The sequence below is a fragment of the Denticeps clupeoides genome, chromosome 1 (assembly GCF_900700375.1).
Source record: "Denticeps clupeoides chromosome 1, fDenClu1.1, whole genome shotgun sequence".
In the NCBI taxonomy this organism is placed as follows: domain Eukaryota; kingdom Metazoa; phylum Chordata; class Actinopteri; order Clupeiformes; family Denticipitidae; genus Denticeps; species Denticeps clupeoides.
In genome coordinates, this window is record NC_041707.1 from 21,091,106 (window position 1) to 21,110,651 (window position 19,546).

General features: G+C 41.3%; 2 protein-coding genes across 2 annotated transcripts; both read left to right on the plus strand.

Moving 5' to 3' along the window:
* The first annotated feature begins 294 nt into the window (after window positions 1-294).
* Window positions 295-1,403, plus strand: tmem256 (transmembrane protein 256). The gene is made up of 4 exons (XM_028993702.1): window positions 295-462; window positions 599-636; window positions 743-823; window positions 983-1,403. Exons 1-4 carry the CDS (start codon window positions 381-383, stop codon window positions 1,124-1,126), a joined length of 345 nt encoding a protein of 114 aa, XP_028849535.1. The 5' UTR covers window positions 295-380; the 3' UTR covers window positions 1,127-1,403.
* Window positions 1,404-3,969: 2,566 nt separating this feature from the next.
* Window positions 3,970-14,233, plus strand: tmem102 (transmembrane protein 102). Its single transcript, XM_029000565.1, has 3 exons — window positions 3,970-4,083; window positions 4,730-4,941; window positions 9,118-14,233. The coding sequence occupies exons 2-3, from the start codon at window positions 4,740-4,742 to the stop codon at window positions 10,476-10,478; spliced, it is 1,563 nt and encodes a 520-aa protein (XP_028856398.1). The 5' UTR covers window positions 3,970-4,083; window positions 4,730-4,739; the 3' UTR covers window positions 10,479-14,233.
* The last annotated feature ends 5,313 nt before the right edge of the window (window positions 14,234-19,546 follow it).

The following is a 19,546-nucleotide window of genomic DNA, read 5'->3' on the forward strand; positions in this document are numbered from 1 at the left end:
AGGCATCAGGAATTCATCTCGGGGGTCTGTGGTGATGAAATAGCGCCTCCCTCCGGGTTAAACGTACATCGTGTCCATCCACTAAAACTCGAAAGACGAGGTAGGTCAACATAACCCCGTGTACCGTCCACAACTACAAACGTTGGTACTCTCTACAATGCATTAAAAAAACGAATCAGTCACGAGCTCTGTGAACTATTTTAGCCACAACATTCCTATTGCTGCTTCTGCTACTAGTACTCCTACTCGACCTGACACCAAAGAAGCAGAGCGACTGGGCGGGCAACTCGGCACGCCGCCGCCATTTTGGCTCTGGCCGAACGGATGTGCTCGCTCTGCCGGTTTCGGCCGGGCTTCCCGTCGCAGCACGCCGGGCAGCGATGTGCGCGTCTCTCGCCGTGCAGAGATTAGCCGGCGTGTCCGGGGCGCTCGCGGTGGCCGCGGGGGCTTATGGGGCGCACGGTAGGCGCACCTTGTTTGCTGGCGTTCGGCGACGGCGTGACGGAAAGCCATACGTGCATTTATTATATAAAATTCTGATTCAGATCTTTAGCTGTTTGCCGTGCATGCATGCTTTACCCTGTTTTTGTCTGTCTAGGCTTCAGACGGAGCGACAGAGATGACTACATGAAAGAGGTGAAACTTTATTACATGTTCACATTAAACAGTTTAGCATTAAATATGTGGATGTGTTAAATATCCTCCAATGAGAGCATTTTATCCATGCTTTTCAACATTCCAGCTTTATGAAACTGCCAACAAGTACCACATCTACCACAGCCTGGCTCTGCTGGGTGCAGCTCGGTGTAGGAAACCTGCTGTGGTGAGTCTGCCGCCCAATTAAAGTGCTCATTGACACCTTTTTAGTGCTACATTTCACCCGTTTTATTGTAACTGATCTCGGGTTGACTGTCTGTGGCCGCTGTGACAGTTTATTGGATGATATTGTGCTACTGTGATATGTTGTCTTTCTGCTCTGAAGGCAGGTACCATCCTGTTGGCAGGCATGGGGTGTTTCTGTGGCCCGCTCTACCACCAGGCCCTGACCGGTGACCCAGTCCTGTCCAAACTAGCCCCAGTCGGGGGTGTGCTGCTCATCGCGGGCTGGGCAGCCATGGCACTGTGAACATCTGTTAATTAGTCTGCTGAACATTTTGGAAGTATAAGCGATACGAGGGAGAGAGATGGTGGGTGGGGTGTCGTAATGCGCGCCTTATCGCAACCGTCTTCTTCAGTCACGGCTGTAAACCAGAGATAAGACTTTTTCTCCTCCCGAACCTCTTTGGTTTTCCTGCATGTAGAATAAGTTGTGCACATCATCTGAGTGTTTTTTTTTTGACTGATCATGTATGTTAATGTGTGCAGGGGGGGGAGTTGTCTCATAATAAATATTGATTGCTGTGTGCACCGCGTCTGATTTCCTGATCGCAGGTTGGGAGAGAACATTTCAGTAGGCCTCAGGGGGTTGATCATCTAAGTGTGTCGATGGGAGAAGGTTCATCAGTAGCACCCCTGCCTTTGCTGCAGCAGTCAAATTGAAACTGCAATCCATTGAAGCACTAATTCCCTGTCTTTGACTGTAGGCAGTGTGGGGACCTTTTGAAAATTGCTTTTGTAAATCTTCAGGTCAATTTGCAAGGGCAGCCTCATAAGCCGACTTCATTGGGAGAAGAAAACCTATTGATGGCGCACGTCCCAATGAGCTCTGATCATTGCGGCTCGTAAAATCCTCATTAACCAAACTACTGGTGGGCAGTCGCAAATCAGGGTCACGCGATCACACCGCTCCGCAGCGGTCTGCCTACTGCACCACTGGAAACACAGCGGTTCTTGACAAAGTAGTGCTCATTGAGCAACAACACAAAAGTTCCCTAGAAGTGCAGAATGCACCGTATGGCAAATACAGTATAACATTGACTAAAAGCTGGTCTCTTATAAGATTAATGGATTTGTTAGAAATGAATGAACTCCTGGGAGGAACATATAATCCAGGTTTGTGTTTGCATGCTTTTTCTTTCTTTAAATAGTTTTTTTTTTTTTTTTTTCTTCGATTTTTGAAACCGTGCTTTTCTCGTCACAGCTGTCTGTCCAGCATCTCCTTGTTAAAATTCTCAAAACTTCATCACAGCGCTATGCTCTAGGAGGCCATATTAAGTGTCTTGTTGGTGTGCTCCTCCATCTGGATCTTCCTTATGAGAATGGGGAATAGAGGGTAGGTTACGGGGGGAAGGGGACAAAAATCAATGTTTTGTGTGAGTTTGGTCTTGTGGGCATTCTTTTCTGTTTCCGTCTCAGTGTATTGGCCCCTTCTTCCTGGTTAGGTGGACTCCGTCCTATCGGTTTAATCGCTCTGCTTGCTGTGGAGTTTTGTAGCTGGTCTGCTACCTCGACCTGGTGAGTAGGAGGGTTATCAGAGGCATGTACAAGAGAGATCGTTAATTATGTCTCCAAGGAGTTCACGGGCTCCTGCTTTCATTCCACCCCCCCACCCAATTTAAAAGAGAGTTTATTATTATGTTTTGCTACCCCGTTCTCATTCTTCAGCCAGTAATTACTTCTTGGTCTCTGTGTGTGGTTCTGAACCTGATTGATTTTTTTTTTTCTTGGTTGCAGTGATTTGAGTCAGCACAAATGTGGCTAACAACTATGTTCAGGAGAGAGGATTTCAGCTTCACATGAGGCATCTGCCTCCCTTCTGTCTTCCTTCCCCACAGATTCACTTACTTCCATTTAGCTCTGCTGTCTCACTAATCAAGGCAATTATATTAGGTACATTGATCTTGGATTATATCAGGTACGTTTGATTAGACAACTGTGTTCCTGCTTAAAAATATGGATGGGTTTTTTTTTAGTTTAACAATTTATTAGTGCACAGGCTCTTTAAATCTTAATTTAAAATGCTGTGGCTGTTTTTTGTACATTAAAAAAAATCTAAAAATGTGACACAATAGTACACTTGAATTCCTTTAATTAGATTTTCTGTTGTAATTTTATTGCAGTCTAATATTTTAAATGTTTAAGTACAGCATTGAGCCACTAGTTTTTCCTTTTTACATCATTTGATACTGTTATGTCTTAGGTATCCTAAACCACCAAATAAGTACCACCATCTTATTAGACTTATTAAAAACATTCTAGTTACTATTGTAGGCGTCCTAGATATCACTGTGGCCACTGGAGTAAAAAACTTACATCTCACAAAGATGTCTAAAAACACCTTGAGACTCCAGTGGCATAATGTCCCACCAAACTATGTGTATGTTAATGCTCACAACATAAGTGGACCTGCCCTACTTCCTACAAGACGACGTAGAATAGTGCCATTGACTGACATTTTACGACACAATCCCAGATGTTAATTTAGCCTTTTAGCTCAATTCCATTTAACGTTGCACATGTTCTCATCTTCAAAGCATCTCACGCTTAATATCTGTTTAATGTGGGTGACTGTCTAATCCGCTGATGGCCAGACTGGAGGAGTTGCTTCTTAAGAGTTCCAGGCTTTGGCGTATTGGTCCTTCATGTTCAATGCACCAATTATCTGTGCTGTCAGTGCCTTCAAAGGGGAGGGATTTCAAGGTAGCACTAGGGTGGAAACTGCTGGGGAAGAGGACAGAATGTGATTTTGAAAATCTTTTGATAGCTCTTTGTCTCCTGAGAACCTTTTAACAATGGAATGAGGATGAAGCTGGGATTCGTTTTAGAGCACTTGTGGTGAGATATTGTCTCTTAAACCCCACTAGTCTCTCTTTCTCCATGAATGGGTGTATGTGTGTGTGTGTGTGTTCCTAAATAAATAAAGTTAGAAAAGAAAAAGTGACTGCACTTTTATCACAGATTCCGACCGGTCTGGTCAACATTTCCCTATAGACTGGGAACGTGCTTTTGCAGAGTCACAGAAAGGAAAACAAACTTCAGATCCCAAGATGCCTTGCGATGGAACACGATTTCCGGGTGTGTGTTGCCAGGGGGAAGGTGTACGCCGGGAACCTGTTGGAAATGAAGGCACAAGAAATCGCTTGGAATTGAGAAACCGCTACAAACCCCACAAGAGACAAGGCGCAGCGTCAAACCGGTTTAAGGGTGTGTTCATCGTAATGTAGTCCAGCATTTCGATTTTAACAATCCCTTTATTCCTAATGCCTCATTTAGCGATTTGCATAAGCAGAGCATGGGAATGTGATTTCCCCGAGCTGTCGTCGCCATAAGCAGGTGTTTCCCTCACACACCGTGATAGAACGTTACTTTCCGAGCTCCTGCACCGCACGACACACTGTGACACGCTCGCGTGTTTGTGTGATTTATAGCTGACATACGTTCAACTAGTTATTTGGGAAAAGCGATAAATTAGCCATCTAATTAGCCGGTTAGCTTTTGACCCCTAATCATACTTGCTCCCGTTTGACCTAGCTGAAGAAATTACACGTTTTTTCCTCAAAAATAAAGCACATATCGCCCTGAATGTCACGTTTATACGAAATTCAGGGAACTTTGCCCATGTATGATTTTTTTGGCAAACTTTAAAATTTAGATAATGTAATGTAGATAATAATTCTGAACATGTTAGTAGGACTGTGTTTTCAAATTTACTTCTGATTTGTTAGTCCGGATTGGCACTGAAGCTTGTGCTACTGAACTTCTTCCAGGGCTTGTTTTTGCCTTGACACACTTAGCAATTCTTTACCATGAGCAAGTACGCCCTCCCATTTTAATTCATTGCCCCTGCCAGGTAATGTTCAATGGAGACCCTCAAAAGCGCTGTGGCCTCACGCCCTGCGGCCCAATCGAAACGGGCGTCAGAGGTGGACTTTCGTTCCGGTGCAACTCTGGAGCAGCTGTCGGCGCAGGTGGTGGAGCTTGTACAGTTGGAACAGGGCGAGTTTGGGGACCAAACCGCGCTGGAGGTTCACACTGCCAAAGACTTCATCTTCAACATGCTGGGTGAGTGCATCTACACAACCTGGACGCCAAAAAGCATTGGACAGAGCATTGGACAGGATAACCAAAATGTTGGTTTTCTTGCGTGTGCTTCTATAGGCTGCTGTAACAGGAGGATGCAGGGTGGATGCAGAATAAACACTTAAATAATATTTAATTTATGCTATATACTGCAATATTTTTATGGCGTACTATTAAGGTACTACTATTTTAAGGTACTAACATCTTTCACCAGCATTTGTGAAAATTGCAAAATGTATTATATTATAAAAGAGTTATTTTCAGTTCTGCTCTTTCAGCAACAACAGAGCTGTAATTCATGTTGAAAAGAAGTTTCCATTTCTACCTTCACTGCATCTGTATCCCATAATGAAATCCAGCACTCCTTGCTATTGTTTGGCCAAAAATACTGTCCTCACTAATCCTGTCAGAGACTGGATTAGTTGACTGTCAGACCTTCATTTTCTATCTTTTCTTCTCTCCATAATTTTCTCTCTCTCCAACCAGACCTTCTTTGCCTCTTTTGATTGGCAGTCTAAGCTATTCACGTTTTTTCTTAGAATCCTCCAGAATTAGAAGCATTTCAAGGGGCTTCTTCATCCTCATTTTCACTGTCAGTTTGAACAGAAATGGCGAATGATTGTGCTAATATGGACCTGGGTGTCTCAAGGGCTGAAAAGATGTCTTAGGCAATAATAACATTGTTACAGTAGACTTTAGTTTATTACTGCCCATTTGTTATGGGTCTTGAACTTTTGACATTAGGTTGAGGTGTACAATATTGTGAATATGTCATATGCATTTGGTGTATAATTTGCATTTTACAGCTAACCTCAGTTAGGCCTGGATAATGTATATAAAATCATATTGTAATTCCTGACCATTGTCTGACCACATAAGGCATAGTATACTATATACACTACTATATACATATACTATATACGCTAATAGGTTAGGGATATTGTTATTTACATTAGTGCTTTTCCTATTTGCTCTGAATTTTAATGAAATAAGTTCCCTTTATATTACTAATAATGTATGAGAAGAAACACCATTTTTATTAGTTTAATATTTATTAACCCAAAAATTTTGACAATAACAGGGATCGCCCCAAACAACAAAAAGTGACAATGTCAGTAGCAGGTATACATGTACAATAACCAAATCTGTTTTGCGGTGACTGTTGATTACTGCCCCGACTGTTGCACGTCCTCGACCAAAGCAAACCCAGGGGACCATGTTGACCTCCGCGTATTGCCCACTGCAAAAGTTCACGTTGGTGTCTTTGTGTCAGAGGAGTCATCTGAAACGGTTGTCTGGCATTCAAGCTAAATCGGTGGAGTTGGTTGCGAATGGTTTGGTTTGTCTGGAAACCCTAGTACCCTCGCAATTTGTAAACAGACCTGAAGTGGTGTGGAAGTTACATAACGATGTCTGAGTACATCGGTCCTTAGGTTTTGGTCTTCATTTCAGTCTGTCACTCATGTGGCTCCACTCCTTGGTCTGTCATTAACTCTGCCAGTAGTAGTTCTGTGTCTTGATGCAAGTCTGCTGATGATACTTTGAGACACACCAAGTTCACGAGCAACATCTGACTGCCTGCCACCGACCCGAAGGCACGCCATGGCCAGGTGACGCTGCTTGTCTGTTAAGTGACGTTGTGTGTTCATGGCTGTTTGAATGATTAACTTGGAATGACTTACTGACAATACCAGCTTTTTATACCCACAGAATGTTGAAATTGATGCCACATTGAGAAAGCTTGTCTCTTGGTATTGGCCCCAAGATAAGGCAAACCTGTACACAATGATACCATTACGTGGAAAACACAAAATGAGGTGTGTCAATCACCCCAAAACAATTGCCTCCCTATCCCAAAAATGTGATGTGAAACAAACATTGTATGTATGACATCCACTAAGTCTCTCACAGTATCCCTAACGTATTGTGAGTAGTGTCATTTTAATTTCGGATGAATTTTAATGTGACTTTACATTAGTGAAGTATTACATTAGTGAAGTATTCATAATTTATTTGACATTTTGGATATATGATCAGCACACCTTGGTCAATATTTAATTGTATAATGTGGAGAATTGCTGAATCATTATAGGCTAAATGTTAACCACAAAGAAACTAAACCAGATCTTTTGTGGTATTGGTATTTACATTTACAGCATTTATTAGACGCCCTTATCCAAAGCGACTTACAATCAGTAGTTACAGGGACAGTCCTCCCCTGGAACAACTCAGGGTTAAGTGTCTTGCTCAGGGACACAATGGTAGAAAGTGGGATTTGAACCTGGGTCTTCTAGTTCATAGGCAAGTGTGTTACCCACTAGGCTACTACCACCCTTATTGTTGCTAAGCAACATCCTTCACTCAGCAGTTAGGTAGGTAGAAAATGGTAGTCATGGTGATGTAAATATGACAGTGATATGAAATGTAATGCAAGGAAAAAACAACCATGGAGTACCTTTACCCTACCAGTAAAGATGTTGTATTTGCATAAAATTAGCAGCCATTAGATCAGTACAGACAAACCATTGCTCAATTTGCTTTTATGTGTTGAACACAAGGTGCAATATATAATGGTCATTTCACTTCATCAATTGTTTGATGAAGTTTTTTTTAAGTGTGAATGATGTGAATGGGCCTTATTCTATCAAAATTCTTGAATTAAACACTGATTATGAACTGGCTGATCCAGAGGGCCACCTCTGTTCTAGGATGGCCTCTGGACCAGTGGAGGTGGTGAGTGACAGGAAAATGGTGGCTAAGCTATCATCCCTGTTGGACAACATCTCCCACCCCATACAGGAAACTCTGACAGCACTGAGCAGCTCCTTCAGTGGCAGGCTACTGCACCCACGATGTGGGAAGGAGAGGTTCAGAAGGTCTTTTCTTCCAACCGCTGTCATACTCTGTAACAAAGACCTCACAGTTGACCACACACACACAGACAAACACACACACACACACACACACACACACACACACACACACACACACACACACTTCAAAGACATACACCAACTGTACAGGTGTAGCCTTTGCACTTTACCCATTTTGCCCATTACTTTCCCCATTGCACATGTGTAGATCTCAATTGTACATTTGTAGAAATATACATACGCATTTTTTTGCTGCTATTACTTCTGTTTCTATCCACTTTCTGTCGTAACAAATGCAATTTCCCACTTGTGGGACTAATAAAGGTTGATCTTATCTTAAGATCTATCAGCAAGTTTGGTTTTGTACTGGGAGGAAGGAAGCAGGAGGAAGCAGAGATCATGTGTTACATTTGATCATGTTATGATTTACAGGAGCAGCTTCAAATGACCCATAATGATGTAGGGTGTCATTTAAACGTTTTGTTTAATGTAAAATTAAAAAGAAAAGTGAGTAGTTTCTCTTTTCCAAAATAAACAGAACTGTCTATTCTTCTGCTTATTTTGTGTAAATCCTGATTACATTATTGAACACCTATGGGGAGTTTTGGGCATACTTTGATTCAACTTCTCCACAAGCTGGTTAATAATTGATGATAGTTTTAAAGCAGTTCCAGTAGCTGAAAATAATTACTACATTCCAACTTGGCACAGGACACAAAATTATCGGGACCTGTAGCCTCTCTCTCTTTTTTTTTTTGTAACATTAATAGATTCCAGTGATCCTGTTTTGGATGGTCTTTGAAGGTGCATTTGGAGGTGCCACATAGCACCATTTTGTGAATTCAGAAATTGAAAATTGCAGTTTTTTTTTTTTGCAGATTATGCACAACTTTTTTTCATTAAAAATATTTAATCAGAATTCATTAACCCTTGTAGGATGTATTTGCACATATTCTGTCCCTGCAACATAAAAGCCATATTTTTTCAGTTAGTTATATTTTGTAAGAGAACTCATATTTGGACTCAATACAAAACTGTATTGTTGCTTTAAGGCTCAGTTTTCATTACGCTTTTGTGCCCTGAAACAGATTCTTAGTTCCTTTTGTGTAAACCACTTGCTGTGGGCAAGTCACATACTTAGGGCACGCTTCAGTGCAGAGATTAGTAAATGGACAGGCTTTTTGAAATGCCTTTTGACAGCCTGGTCCTATGATTAGAATTCCACTGCATTATAAAACAGTCATGTTCTGGCTAATGATTTTTTTTTTTTGGTTTGCTTGTTCAGGGCTGGTGCAGAAAGTTGACCAAAGGCTGCCAGTGGCCAACGAATACCTGCTTTTGTCAGGAGGGGCCCGGGAAGGTGTTCTAGACCTGAACCCTGAAGAGCTTGGGGACTATGCCAGAGGGGTGGACTTTGACCTGGACTTCACCTTGCTAGTGCCTGCACTGAAGCTCCACGACCGGAACCAACCAGTCACGTTGGATATGCGGCAGTCTATGCCATGCCACTCCTGGCTTAGCCTGCGTCTCTGTGACCCAGCAATGCTGGCACGCTGGCGTATATGCTGCCAGGATGAGCTAGATGGCATGCCTTGCGATGAGGTGGAAGAAAAAGAGGAGAAGGAGGCCAGAGGAAGAGCCTCAATTCAATCACTTGATTCATCGCAATCCCTGGACGGCTGCTACTTCTCCCCTACCCTGGTGGCCGACTGGTTCTGGGACGTGGTAGTCAAAGCTGTGGAAGAACTTCGTCGAACCCCTCAGCGTGGCATCCCTGTACCTGATCGCGCGGAGCGAAATGGGCCACTTACAACGCTGATCCTTACTGCAGGTACCAGTCGTATCCTCTACGACCTTCTCCCTGTGGTTTCCTTCAGAGGCTGGCCTGCTGTTGCTCAGGGCTGGCTTACCACCAACCACTTCTGGGACGGCAAGATAACAGAGGAGGAGGCCATCAGTGGCTTCTACCTGCTACCCTGCTGCTCTCCAAGTGGTGGCCGGCCGGACCGTGAGTGGCGACTGGCCTTTTCCCGCAGTGAGGTGCAGCTGAAGAAGTGTGTGCCGTACCCCATGGCCCAGGCCTTCCAGGCAGCCAAGGCAGTGTTATCCCACTTGATCTCACGCCCCCGAACCGGTCTCAGCCTCTATCACCTCCGCACTCTTCTTTTCTGGGCTTGTGACCGGTTACCTGCTGCTTACCTGGGTGCTCCTGATCACGAAAACCCGGCCCGGCTGCTGCTGGGCCTTCTGGATGATCTGGCGCACTGCATTCTTGGCAAAACCTGTCCAAACTACTTCCTGCCTCAATGCAACATGCTTGAGCACCTGACTGACAGTGCTGCTCTGCTGGCTGCAAGAAAATTAGCTCACCTGCGTTCTGACCCAACAGAGCACCTTCGGGCAGCACTGGAGCAAGCCCAGCAGGCCAGCAGGCTGAAGAAGGAGGCAGCAGGATTGGGCACCAATGGGCACTCTGCCACTTCACCCGGCCACAGTTCTTCAGGCGTCCCGTCACCACAGAATGACCGGCTGGCACAGCGACTTCAGCAGCTCGTCACTGAGAACCCGGGGAAGTCAATTTCGGTCTTCCTCAATCCAGATGATGTGACACGCCCACATTTTCGCATTGATGACAAGTTTTACTGACGTGGTGGTGCTCTGATACTGAAAGGCTGCAGTGCAAGTCCTGATAGTGCTGCTAACCAATAGTGCAGTGTTTCAAATATATATATATATATATACATGTATTTAACCAAAAACACATCAAAATTGAGAGACAATCTCACGTAATCAATGCAGTACCAACTTTTTTCTTTCTTTTTTTAAAAAAAAGAGTTGAGCAAGGCAGACTAATCTCAACACAAACAAGAAGTTGGATGTGTCTCAGTCATTTCAGATTTTGTGGAATAGCCTGGTTTGTGTCTTTTGTAGGTGACTGAATCCAAAAAGTAATTGTTCTGATACTTGATGCTGTTGCTGAAGAAATGTTTCTTCCTTTCGTACTAGTGATTCAAAGGTACTGTTGATCCGTTACTTTTCTTATAGTTCTGGGGGTTCCATGACTATTGATACTGAAGAAAATGTTGGCTTATCTGGTGTAACCGAATGTAATTTTTGCATAAAAAGGGCACTTTGTTCCTGTTTTACTAACCTTATTTGATTGTTTTTAATCCTATATCTTCCGTTCTCAGGTACTTTTTTCCTTACAAGGAATTGTTAATTATCTGGTCCGTGGGATGCCCTGGGCTCCATTACAGACGTTCCTCATTGCCAGTTTGGCTAATTGTAATTGAAATTAGTGGTCACCTGCATGAGCTTACCAAAGAGCAGACCCTGCTAATGAAAGCCCCACTGAAGGCTTGACCTAATCCATAAATTCCAAAAGTGTTTTCAGAGCAATGTGTGGGATTTTCCCCAGAATGCTCTCTCTCAGAGAGAGTGCCTGGTGGCACATACATCAAACCACCAATTTGAATGTTTCGAAACTATCCCAGTTGTGCCTCTGTTGGTGCAAGATTGAATTTATGTGGAGACATGTGAACAGCCATATCTAAAATTATGAAACGTGAAAGACCAATGCACTGTCATTTAATTGTCATTCAAGGACAGACGTTTTTGGAACTAACTATCCTACACATTGCTAAATGAATTGTGGTGTAGACAGAGCCAGATAATAGGCAGAATGGACAGAATATTCTATCTTTGGAAGCCTGGATGTAACGATGCACAAATAAAATGAGCATTGTTTTTTTTTTCCAGTTCAGGGGAAGTTATGGCGAAGTGTTTTTTGCTTGTGTTGTTTTTGAAGCTAGACCCCTTCTATACTGCATATATTTAAATGTTTTTTTTTTTTTTTTTTTTTTACAAACACTTGCAATGATTTTCTACTTGCTTGATTATTTTATTTCTTCCAGTAAATACAATGGGTTCTATTAATCCTAAACTTTTATTTTTCAGTAAAAACAAACTAAATTAAGTGGAATTTAAAACCTAAGTAAATTTACTTCTGCTTGTTTGTAACTCTATGGGCTAGTTCTGTATGCGTATATTAAGCACGGTTCTTAATCCTGACGTATTAGATTAGATTGTAAGAACAGGGTGGATTTTCGGGAGATGCTGCTGAGCTCTGTTATTTCAGAATGCTACTTGACGGTAAGCGGGTCAGGTGGGTTTGGATGTGTTGTGCTGAGTCCAGGTTATGATGTCACTGCCTTGATTGGTTTATAATCCACTCCTGAGAGATTTGTGGACAGGTAATCTGGGTGGTGTGTCTTGCATAAGGGCTATTTTGTTTCCGTTGCCTTCGTTCCTCAGTACTGTGTGTGTGTGCGTGTGTGCGTGTGTGCGTGTGCGTGTGCGTGTGTGTAGAACAAAATGGAGCAGGTCTGTTTGATTTGTATTTGTAAAATGAAACTTGATTGGGGTGTGCTTTCTTGTGCGCTTGGATGGCCTGTTTTAATAAGATGGAATGAGATGTGTGCTTTGGGTTCTGTTTTCGATCGAGGAGGGGGGAGAGTGGGAAAGACAACGAATGAGTGCCCACCCACTGTCATCTGTGTGCGCATGAGTGAGGGAGTCTCGTCCACACAGTTATATCCAGGGACCGTAGTAAAGGTAGAGGCTGCTGGTGCTTCGTCTTTTGTAAAGATTTTTTTTAAGGACTGCTGATTTCATTTTTTATTTTATTTTTTTTCCCTCTCAATCTTTTCTCACCGTTCTCCATGCTGCACAATCACCGCACTTAATCTCAAAACTCTGTTCTCAGCTTGTAAATGTTAAGTCTGTCTGGTATTCACTGTAACATAATGACAGGGAGCTGAATGTAGTTGGGATTGTGTGGGTGTCTGTACTGTCCAGGGCCTGCTCCTGGGTCCGATGGCATCTTTGCCCATTTTCATGGGTACATTCTGCTACTTTTTGAGCCTTTACCACTGAGCTGTCAGTCTGCTTTCAAGAAAACCCACAACCAGAATGTTCAAGCCTTGCTTAATTTATGGAGGTGATCATTAGCAGCCTAACAAAGCATGTGGCAGATTAAAAAAAATTGAAATGACAGATTGTCTGAGCAGTGAGTCTCCATCAGATCTAATCAATATTCATCATATGTTTATTCTAATCTCTGTCTGTCACATTTGAAGCTAATTTACCGCAGGCATTAATGTCAATTCTCTCAGTCAAAATACAGTTAAAACAGTCACTCTTCTATGAAGAGTTATTCACCTTTAATGCTTGATGTGCAGGTTTTTTTTCCCGTTTTGTTAATGTAGAAAAATTCTGGGAATACTATCTGAGTTTGTCATACACACAAACATTTTGATTAGTTTCACATTGTTCTGAGCTGCTGTGTTCAATTATTGTTTGTTAGCTTTAGATGTGGCAGGCAGTGATATATGCTTGGAAAGCCCTAACATTTACCTAACAATATTTCTCTAAAGTGTCTTGCTGTGGAAAACAATCCTAACAATTTCTGCTGTGATTTTGATTTGCACTGTAATCATAATGCGACAGACTTCACAATTCCAATTTTAAATCATAACCAAACCAGAGGATATGCATGTCTGTCAGTGATTTAATTTAAAGGTTCATAAAACAGAATATTGTAATGCATTTTTGCATGGTGATAATTTGCATTGCTGCATCTTTTAACAAAATAGTTCTATATGTTTGAATATTTATGTAAATTTGCAGGGATTAGTTCATCTGAAATCAAGCGATCAAGTTAGATATGGAAAAGTTTGATTTTTAATTAATATCTATATTTCAGATAAGAATGCAAACTTTCTCAAACTACTCCAGTAAAATAAACTGACAAGCTTCATAAAACAGGAACCATTTTTCAAAAATCACCATCCCTGTCACAGGGACTCACAGCAGATGCAAACCTGTAAATTTGCTGACTGTAATTGTTTTTTTTTTCTGCTGTACGTGCAGTTTGCACTCAATCACTTGGTATTGGTATCAGGACGTGAGCCTGGTGTCAGGCCAGAACTTGGTACTGGTATCGCACCATTGAAACTCAGTCCTCTGTGTCATAGGTCTTGCTTACCAAATTCCCATTGCTTACTTTTCATGGCTTTAAGTATTCGTGATCTGAGTCAAAACTATGAATGGTGAATTATAAGTGGTTGCAAATTACAAAGTGTAAGATTGGATATTAGATAGGTGCAAACTTCTCTGTCTGCTTCATGAGTCTTAGCACTATGTACCTTGGACATAAATTAGTATGTCCAGCTTCAGAGTCTTGCATTTATGAATGTGTGGGGTGAAGTGTCGACAACAGTGGAGCAGTCCTATGCAATTCTCATATTGATCAAAAATAACTGCCTGGTCCTCCTCTCGCTATGTGATAATGACCTAATGTATTTCAGAGTGAATGATAATTCTAAAAAAAAAAAAAAAAATTAGTTTTTGCCAAACATGGCATTAACGAGTTCATGCACAGATTACTTGTCGCTGTTGCCTTCTTAAATAGCACTCTGCCGCTGTATCATTACAGGCATATTATAATAATTATGTCTTAAAGGCATTCATGTCTACATATAAAATTCGAAACTGTATATTGGATGTGATGACATGACGACTAGAGATTTAATGAATGTAACCATATAATCAAAACAAATGTCTAGGCTGGGCATTTTCAGAATATCCATAGTTAAGCTTGACAACATTATTAAAAAGTGTTCTGCAGTATTTTAATTGCAGGATAGATTTTTTTTCTCTCTCTCTTTCTCTCTTCGTAATTATTTTTGCCTCTTCAAGATGTGCATATCAGGTCTTTACACACTTTACACTGTTCTCTATGAGGAATGATTTTGTGTATTTATATATAAATATATATTTGGTTTCATTGGTTTGTACTGTATGATCTTTGTAGCATGAAATAAATCACTATGTTGTGAGCAGATGGTGTCTCTATTCTTGGGGTTGTCCCTGTCAGGTACACAGCCAGCGTTTATGATGCCACTGGACCAATAGAGGGCGCTGCTATGCTGCACATGGCACACATTTCATAGATGTCCTCAAAACAACATAAAACGTGCTGTTGAACGCTTATAGAGACATTTTCTCCTAAAGGTTGGACCTTCTTCAGGTTTAATTGTAACTGCATATTTCTTCAAATGAAAATGTTCTATCATCTATAGAACAATAATGTGAAAAAGATGCCCTCTGCATTTAACTCATCACCTTGGAAAGCAGTAGGCAGCCATGAAAGGCGCCCAGTGAGCAGTGTGTGTGGGGACGGTGCTCAGTGGCACCTTGCCGGTTCAGGTTTCACTGAGATGACATGGGTACAGATAGCTTGCAATGTGCTATTGTTACAGTGTAGGTGTACAGTACAGTATTGTTTTTCTTACATTAATATGTTTTAATAAAATAAGCATGAAGGAAACTACATAGTAGCAAAGCATGATGAACAGACAAGAAGAAAATTTGGGTTTGTGCATAAAATTTGAAAAAGGGACCAAGGGAAAACCTTCAGGTTTTAAAGAGAAATGTACAGAAGTGCAAAAGAACGTCTTTTGAAAAATCCTAAACTGAATCCATTACAGTATATGGTTTACAGTTTCTGATGATCAGAGAACTGACTGCTATGCAGTGATATGACAGTGGGGAGCTTCAGTTGAAGGTCTGTCTGTCTGTCTTTCTTGGACAGAAGGGGGCTGTTAGACAGGTGATGGAGTTAGCATCCCCGTGACTTCTTTAGTGTCTTCTTGGTGATTAGTCTAGTCAACATCTGTATCAAGTGTTTCAGGAAGAACGGCACAGGAATTTTAATGTGTATAAAGCAGGGCTGTCAAAATGAATCACTGCTGCTAGTTAAAAAAAAAATCCAACAATATCCAGCAATATTAATTCATTAATTCATTTTTTTTTTAGTTTGCATCCTGTGTGGGATCTGACCTATAAAAAGTATATGAAATTCATCCCTACATAAAGATGGAGCCTGAAAGTGATTCATTATTTGCAAAATGTGCAATTAATGTGTTGTTTTTAAGAAGTTGAAGGAGCAAACCATTAAATCATTTGCCTAACTGCAGAAATTGAAACATTTCTATAGTCTGTGAACCTTCACTGTGCTTTGCTCTGGTGCTTACGGAAGGAACCTGCCTTGAACGCAACATCTGGCAGTGGGGGGCTTCCGCCAGGAGAGGCAGAGTGTTCCCAAGCAGCGGAACACTCAGGCCATTAAGCTGTCATCCAGAAACCACTCTCTCGGAGCAGGTGATATACAAACACGCCGGCTAATTGAAGAGAGATAAAGTTGCAGTGTACAGTTCGCTTAGCAAAAGAGAGGCTATGTATTCCCATCAATGGAGGGTCATGAAGTTGCAGACAGTGCTTTCATCAATGGGCTCCACAAGTATAAATCAGTAAATTGGTACAATCACTATTGTGTGGCATTTTGAAGCCTCTGGTGTGGCCAATCAAACAGGGAGTTCTTATTGGTAGGTCTGGCTACTTTGCAGCCATCCAAAAGTAAAATCCAGAAAAACCTACTGATTGTAAAGGTTTGTCAAAGCATAAGCTGTGCATAAGCAACTGTGTTCTAGCGTCAGCAGAACAATGCAATTGGCTTGTAAAGAGGGGGTTCAGTGGATCTCAAAGATATTTTTCTCTCTTCAAGTAGCGTTATTAATCATGACTTTAATATACAGCATTATAGGCCTATTATCTATTATGAATTGTCACCCACTGTCAATACCGCAAACAAACTACTAATAAGGAAATAAACTTCTTAATTATGAATTTTAATAAAATACTTATATTTAATTAAACACACAGCAGCTGTGAATATTAATTATAATCTTTTGGCAAGGTCTGAAAATAGGTCCAGATGCTATAAAGTTTAGTGAGTTTGGGATTTCTGCAGGCAACATCTTTGCTTTATCCTGTGTTTATGCTCACTTATGAGTGCTAATAGCTAAACTTTTCTTTGAATATGAGGTGCTTTGTGAACATTAATGACGGAAAAATTAACTTGATTTGATTTTAGTAAATGGCTGCAATATAACAAAGAGTGAAAAATTTAAGGGAGTCTGAATACTTTCCATACCCATTGTACTTCACCTTAACTGTGGACAGAATTCTGCACTAAATGTAAAGCATTTATGAATGTAATGTCTGTAATTTCAAGTTCCCTGCCTTTTTTATGACTGCCCCATGCAGGAAAGGAGGAGCAGCTAAGGTGAGAAATGAGACTAATATCCCCACTTTCTACCATTATGTCCCTGAGCAAGACACTTAACCCAGAGTATCTCCAGGGGGGACTGTCCCTGTAACTACCGATTGTAAGTCACTCTGGATAAAAGTGTCTGATAAATGCCACAAATCTAAAATGTAAATGAAACTGGTCTTTTGTGAATCCTGACCTAGTGCAGGTGAAGTAGGGCATGTCTGGAAACTGAGTCGCCCACAGGCTGTCTTTACTAATTAGGGTATGGTCTAACCTTAGCAGTTTGAACTGAGTTTAGGCCCGCTTGTCTAGGATAAGTCCCTGCAGGACTTGGGTGCTTGCTGTGGAATTTTCTAGTGCTCTGTAATGTAGAGCAATATGTATTATTTTCTGCCTCTGTCATGGAGGTGAGATTAATTAATTATAATTGTCCTAATATGGAAAGTGTATGTGTGTGTGTGTGTTATCAGAAGTGGTGGAAGTGACAAAATCACTATCTTTATTACTTGATTGTGCAGGTGTATTTGCAGCCTAAGGTCAATGTTTTTCTGGTCTGCAGTTTACAATCTACATTTCCCCCCATTTTTTCCATGTCCACCTATCTTCCAGATTATGTCATGTTCTCTGTTTTCCATTCTGTCTCTCTCTGATGCTCATAAAATAGGCCAGTAACATGAACTAAATCAGAATTTGTGACTTCTTTACCTCCTCCATCCTATCCTTTTTAGCTGCTTAGCTGTGTGCTCTTTTAGTTGTCATGCCATATCTTCAAGGGGTGAAAGGGAAGGGAATAATAATAACAATTTATAATAACAAATTTATTCTTAGTCTAGACTGTAAGACATATTCAGTGTGTGTGTGTGTGTGTGTGCATCCCACATCAAGAGCATCCCTGTGTTTGTGCTCACTTGCACTTCCCATTTAATGCCATTGATGCACAGCCATGATTGGCAGGTCGCAGGTCATGTGACATGCGATAAGGCATGAGTTTAATGTAAGGCACCAGCAATGAAAGCAACTTCCAGTCCTGAATGCAATTAAGTTTTATTGATCACTATTGTTTGCCCCCAGTCCTGCTCATGCGGGATGCTGCACCTGTGGCCTCTGCCGCTTTTGTGGCCTTGGAAGCAATGCGCTTTGTGTGTATGTGTGTGCGTGTGTGGGTGGGGGTCAGTCATCAATTTTTCCTCTCATTGAGAGAAGAGGATACATTTAATTACATTATCTCAGTCTTTGACAGACAGCTCAGACATCAGCAACATCCACCTACAGTATTTACATATTCATTCAGTTCATAAGTGATATCGATTCTCTGCACAGGTTGGTTCCTGGAGCCCTACCATTGAGTCCTGGATGGGGTTTTTCAGCTTTGTTTCTCTCGGGATATACAGGTTGGCTGAACTGGTGTTGCTGAACTAGCCCAAGTACGTTGAATGTTATTCGGAAATGTATTTTTTATCTCCTGAATATTTCAAAACAGCAACTTATTCCATTTGTGTCATCTCAAGCAGTCTTCCATAAAACTATTCTTTTAAGAATCAAAACTTGAAAAGATTCCAAACACCAGCAGGTCAGCATGGATTAAACGGTTAATGAAAATGCCATTTTTGTTTGGTTTTCTATCCTCCCGAGGAGCAGACAAATTGATGAGCCACTTGTAGCCCTGCCCATGAACTCCTTTTTTTAATAAAAATGCTGCTTGATTTCAGTGGCACTTCACTTCTCCTTTACTGCTGTTTCTGTAACGTCATTGCATATTAATTAAAGGTTAGTCTTTAATTAGACATGTTACATGCAAGGGGAGATTCTACACAATTTCTCATGGGAAATTGGCTATGTCTCTCTCTAAAAAAAAAAAAAAAAATGTGTCAAAGACATTTACTGTGAACTCTTTTTAGTCATTTTGAAGCTGGAGAGTGAGTTTAATTTGGAAATTGTTGTCCTTTCTGTTCCCCAATTTAACATCTGTTCTGCAGACAATAGCACCGAATATCACCTCTTTCCTCATTTACAATCTGTGCACTGGCCAATAGTAGATATTTTAACAAATGGTGACCATTCCTGGTGCTCTTTGTGTTATTGTGGCTGTCAGTACTGTTGCTATAATACTGCAATAGTATTAGCAGACCTAGCCACTTTTCATCCATTAAAAACAGAAATTGCAGACATGTCGAGTAGTGGTGGCCTAGTGGCTTACGAAACAGACCTGTAATCAAGAGGTTATAGCCAAGGTGCCACTGAGGTGCCACTGAGCAAAGCACCGTTCCCACACACTGCTCCACATGGTGCCTTCTTTGGCTGCCCAATGCTTACTAAGGGTGATGTTAAAAGCAGAAGACACATTTCATTGTGTGCACCGTGTGCTGTGCTGCAGTGTTTCACAATGACAATCACTTCACTTTCACTTTGTCACATTCCAGACTTTCCATTACTTCCAGTGTTCCTGATTTTGATTACCTGATTATGCTCATCTTTTTAGTGTAAATGTATCCTAGCCATGTCATGTCCTCAATCTGTTATTTGTCTTGTACCAGTGTTT

What these genes read in the sequence shown, in the direction of transcription:
- tmem256 (XM_028993702.1), top strand. Translation starts at nt 381, where the DNA reads ATGTGCGCGTCTCTCGCCGTGCAGAGATTAGCCGGCGTGTCCGGGGCG. An exon ending in GAGATGACTACATGAAAGAG is followed by an intron (nt 637 to 742) that starts GTGAAACTTTAT and finishes TCAACATTCCAG; the next exon opens with CTTTATGAAACTGCCAACAA. An exon ending in GGTGTAGGAAACCTGCTGTG is followed by an intron (nt 824 to 982) that starts GTGAGTCTGCCG and finishes TCTGCTCTGAAG; the next exon opens with GCAGGTACCATCCTGTTGGC.
- tmem102 (XM_029000565.1), top strand. Translation starts at nt 4,740, where the DNA reads ATGGAGACCCTCAAAAGCGCTGTGGCCTCACGCCCTGCGGCCCAATCG. An exon ending in CTTCATCTTCAACATGCTGG is followed by an intron (nt 4,942 to 9,117) that starts GTGAGTGCATCT and finishes TTGCTTGTTCAG; the next exon opens with GGCTGGTGCAGAAAGTTGAC.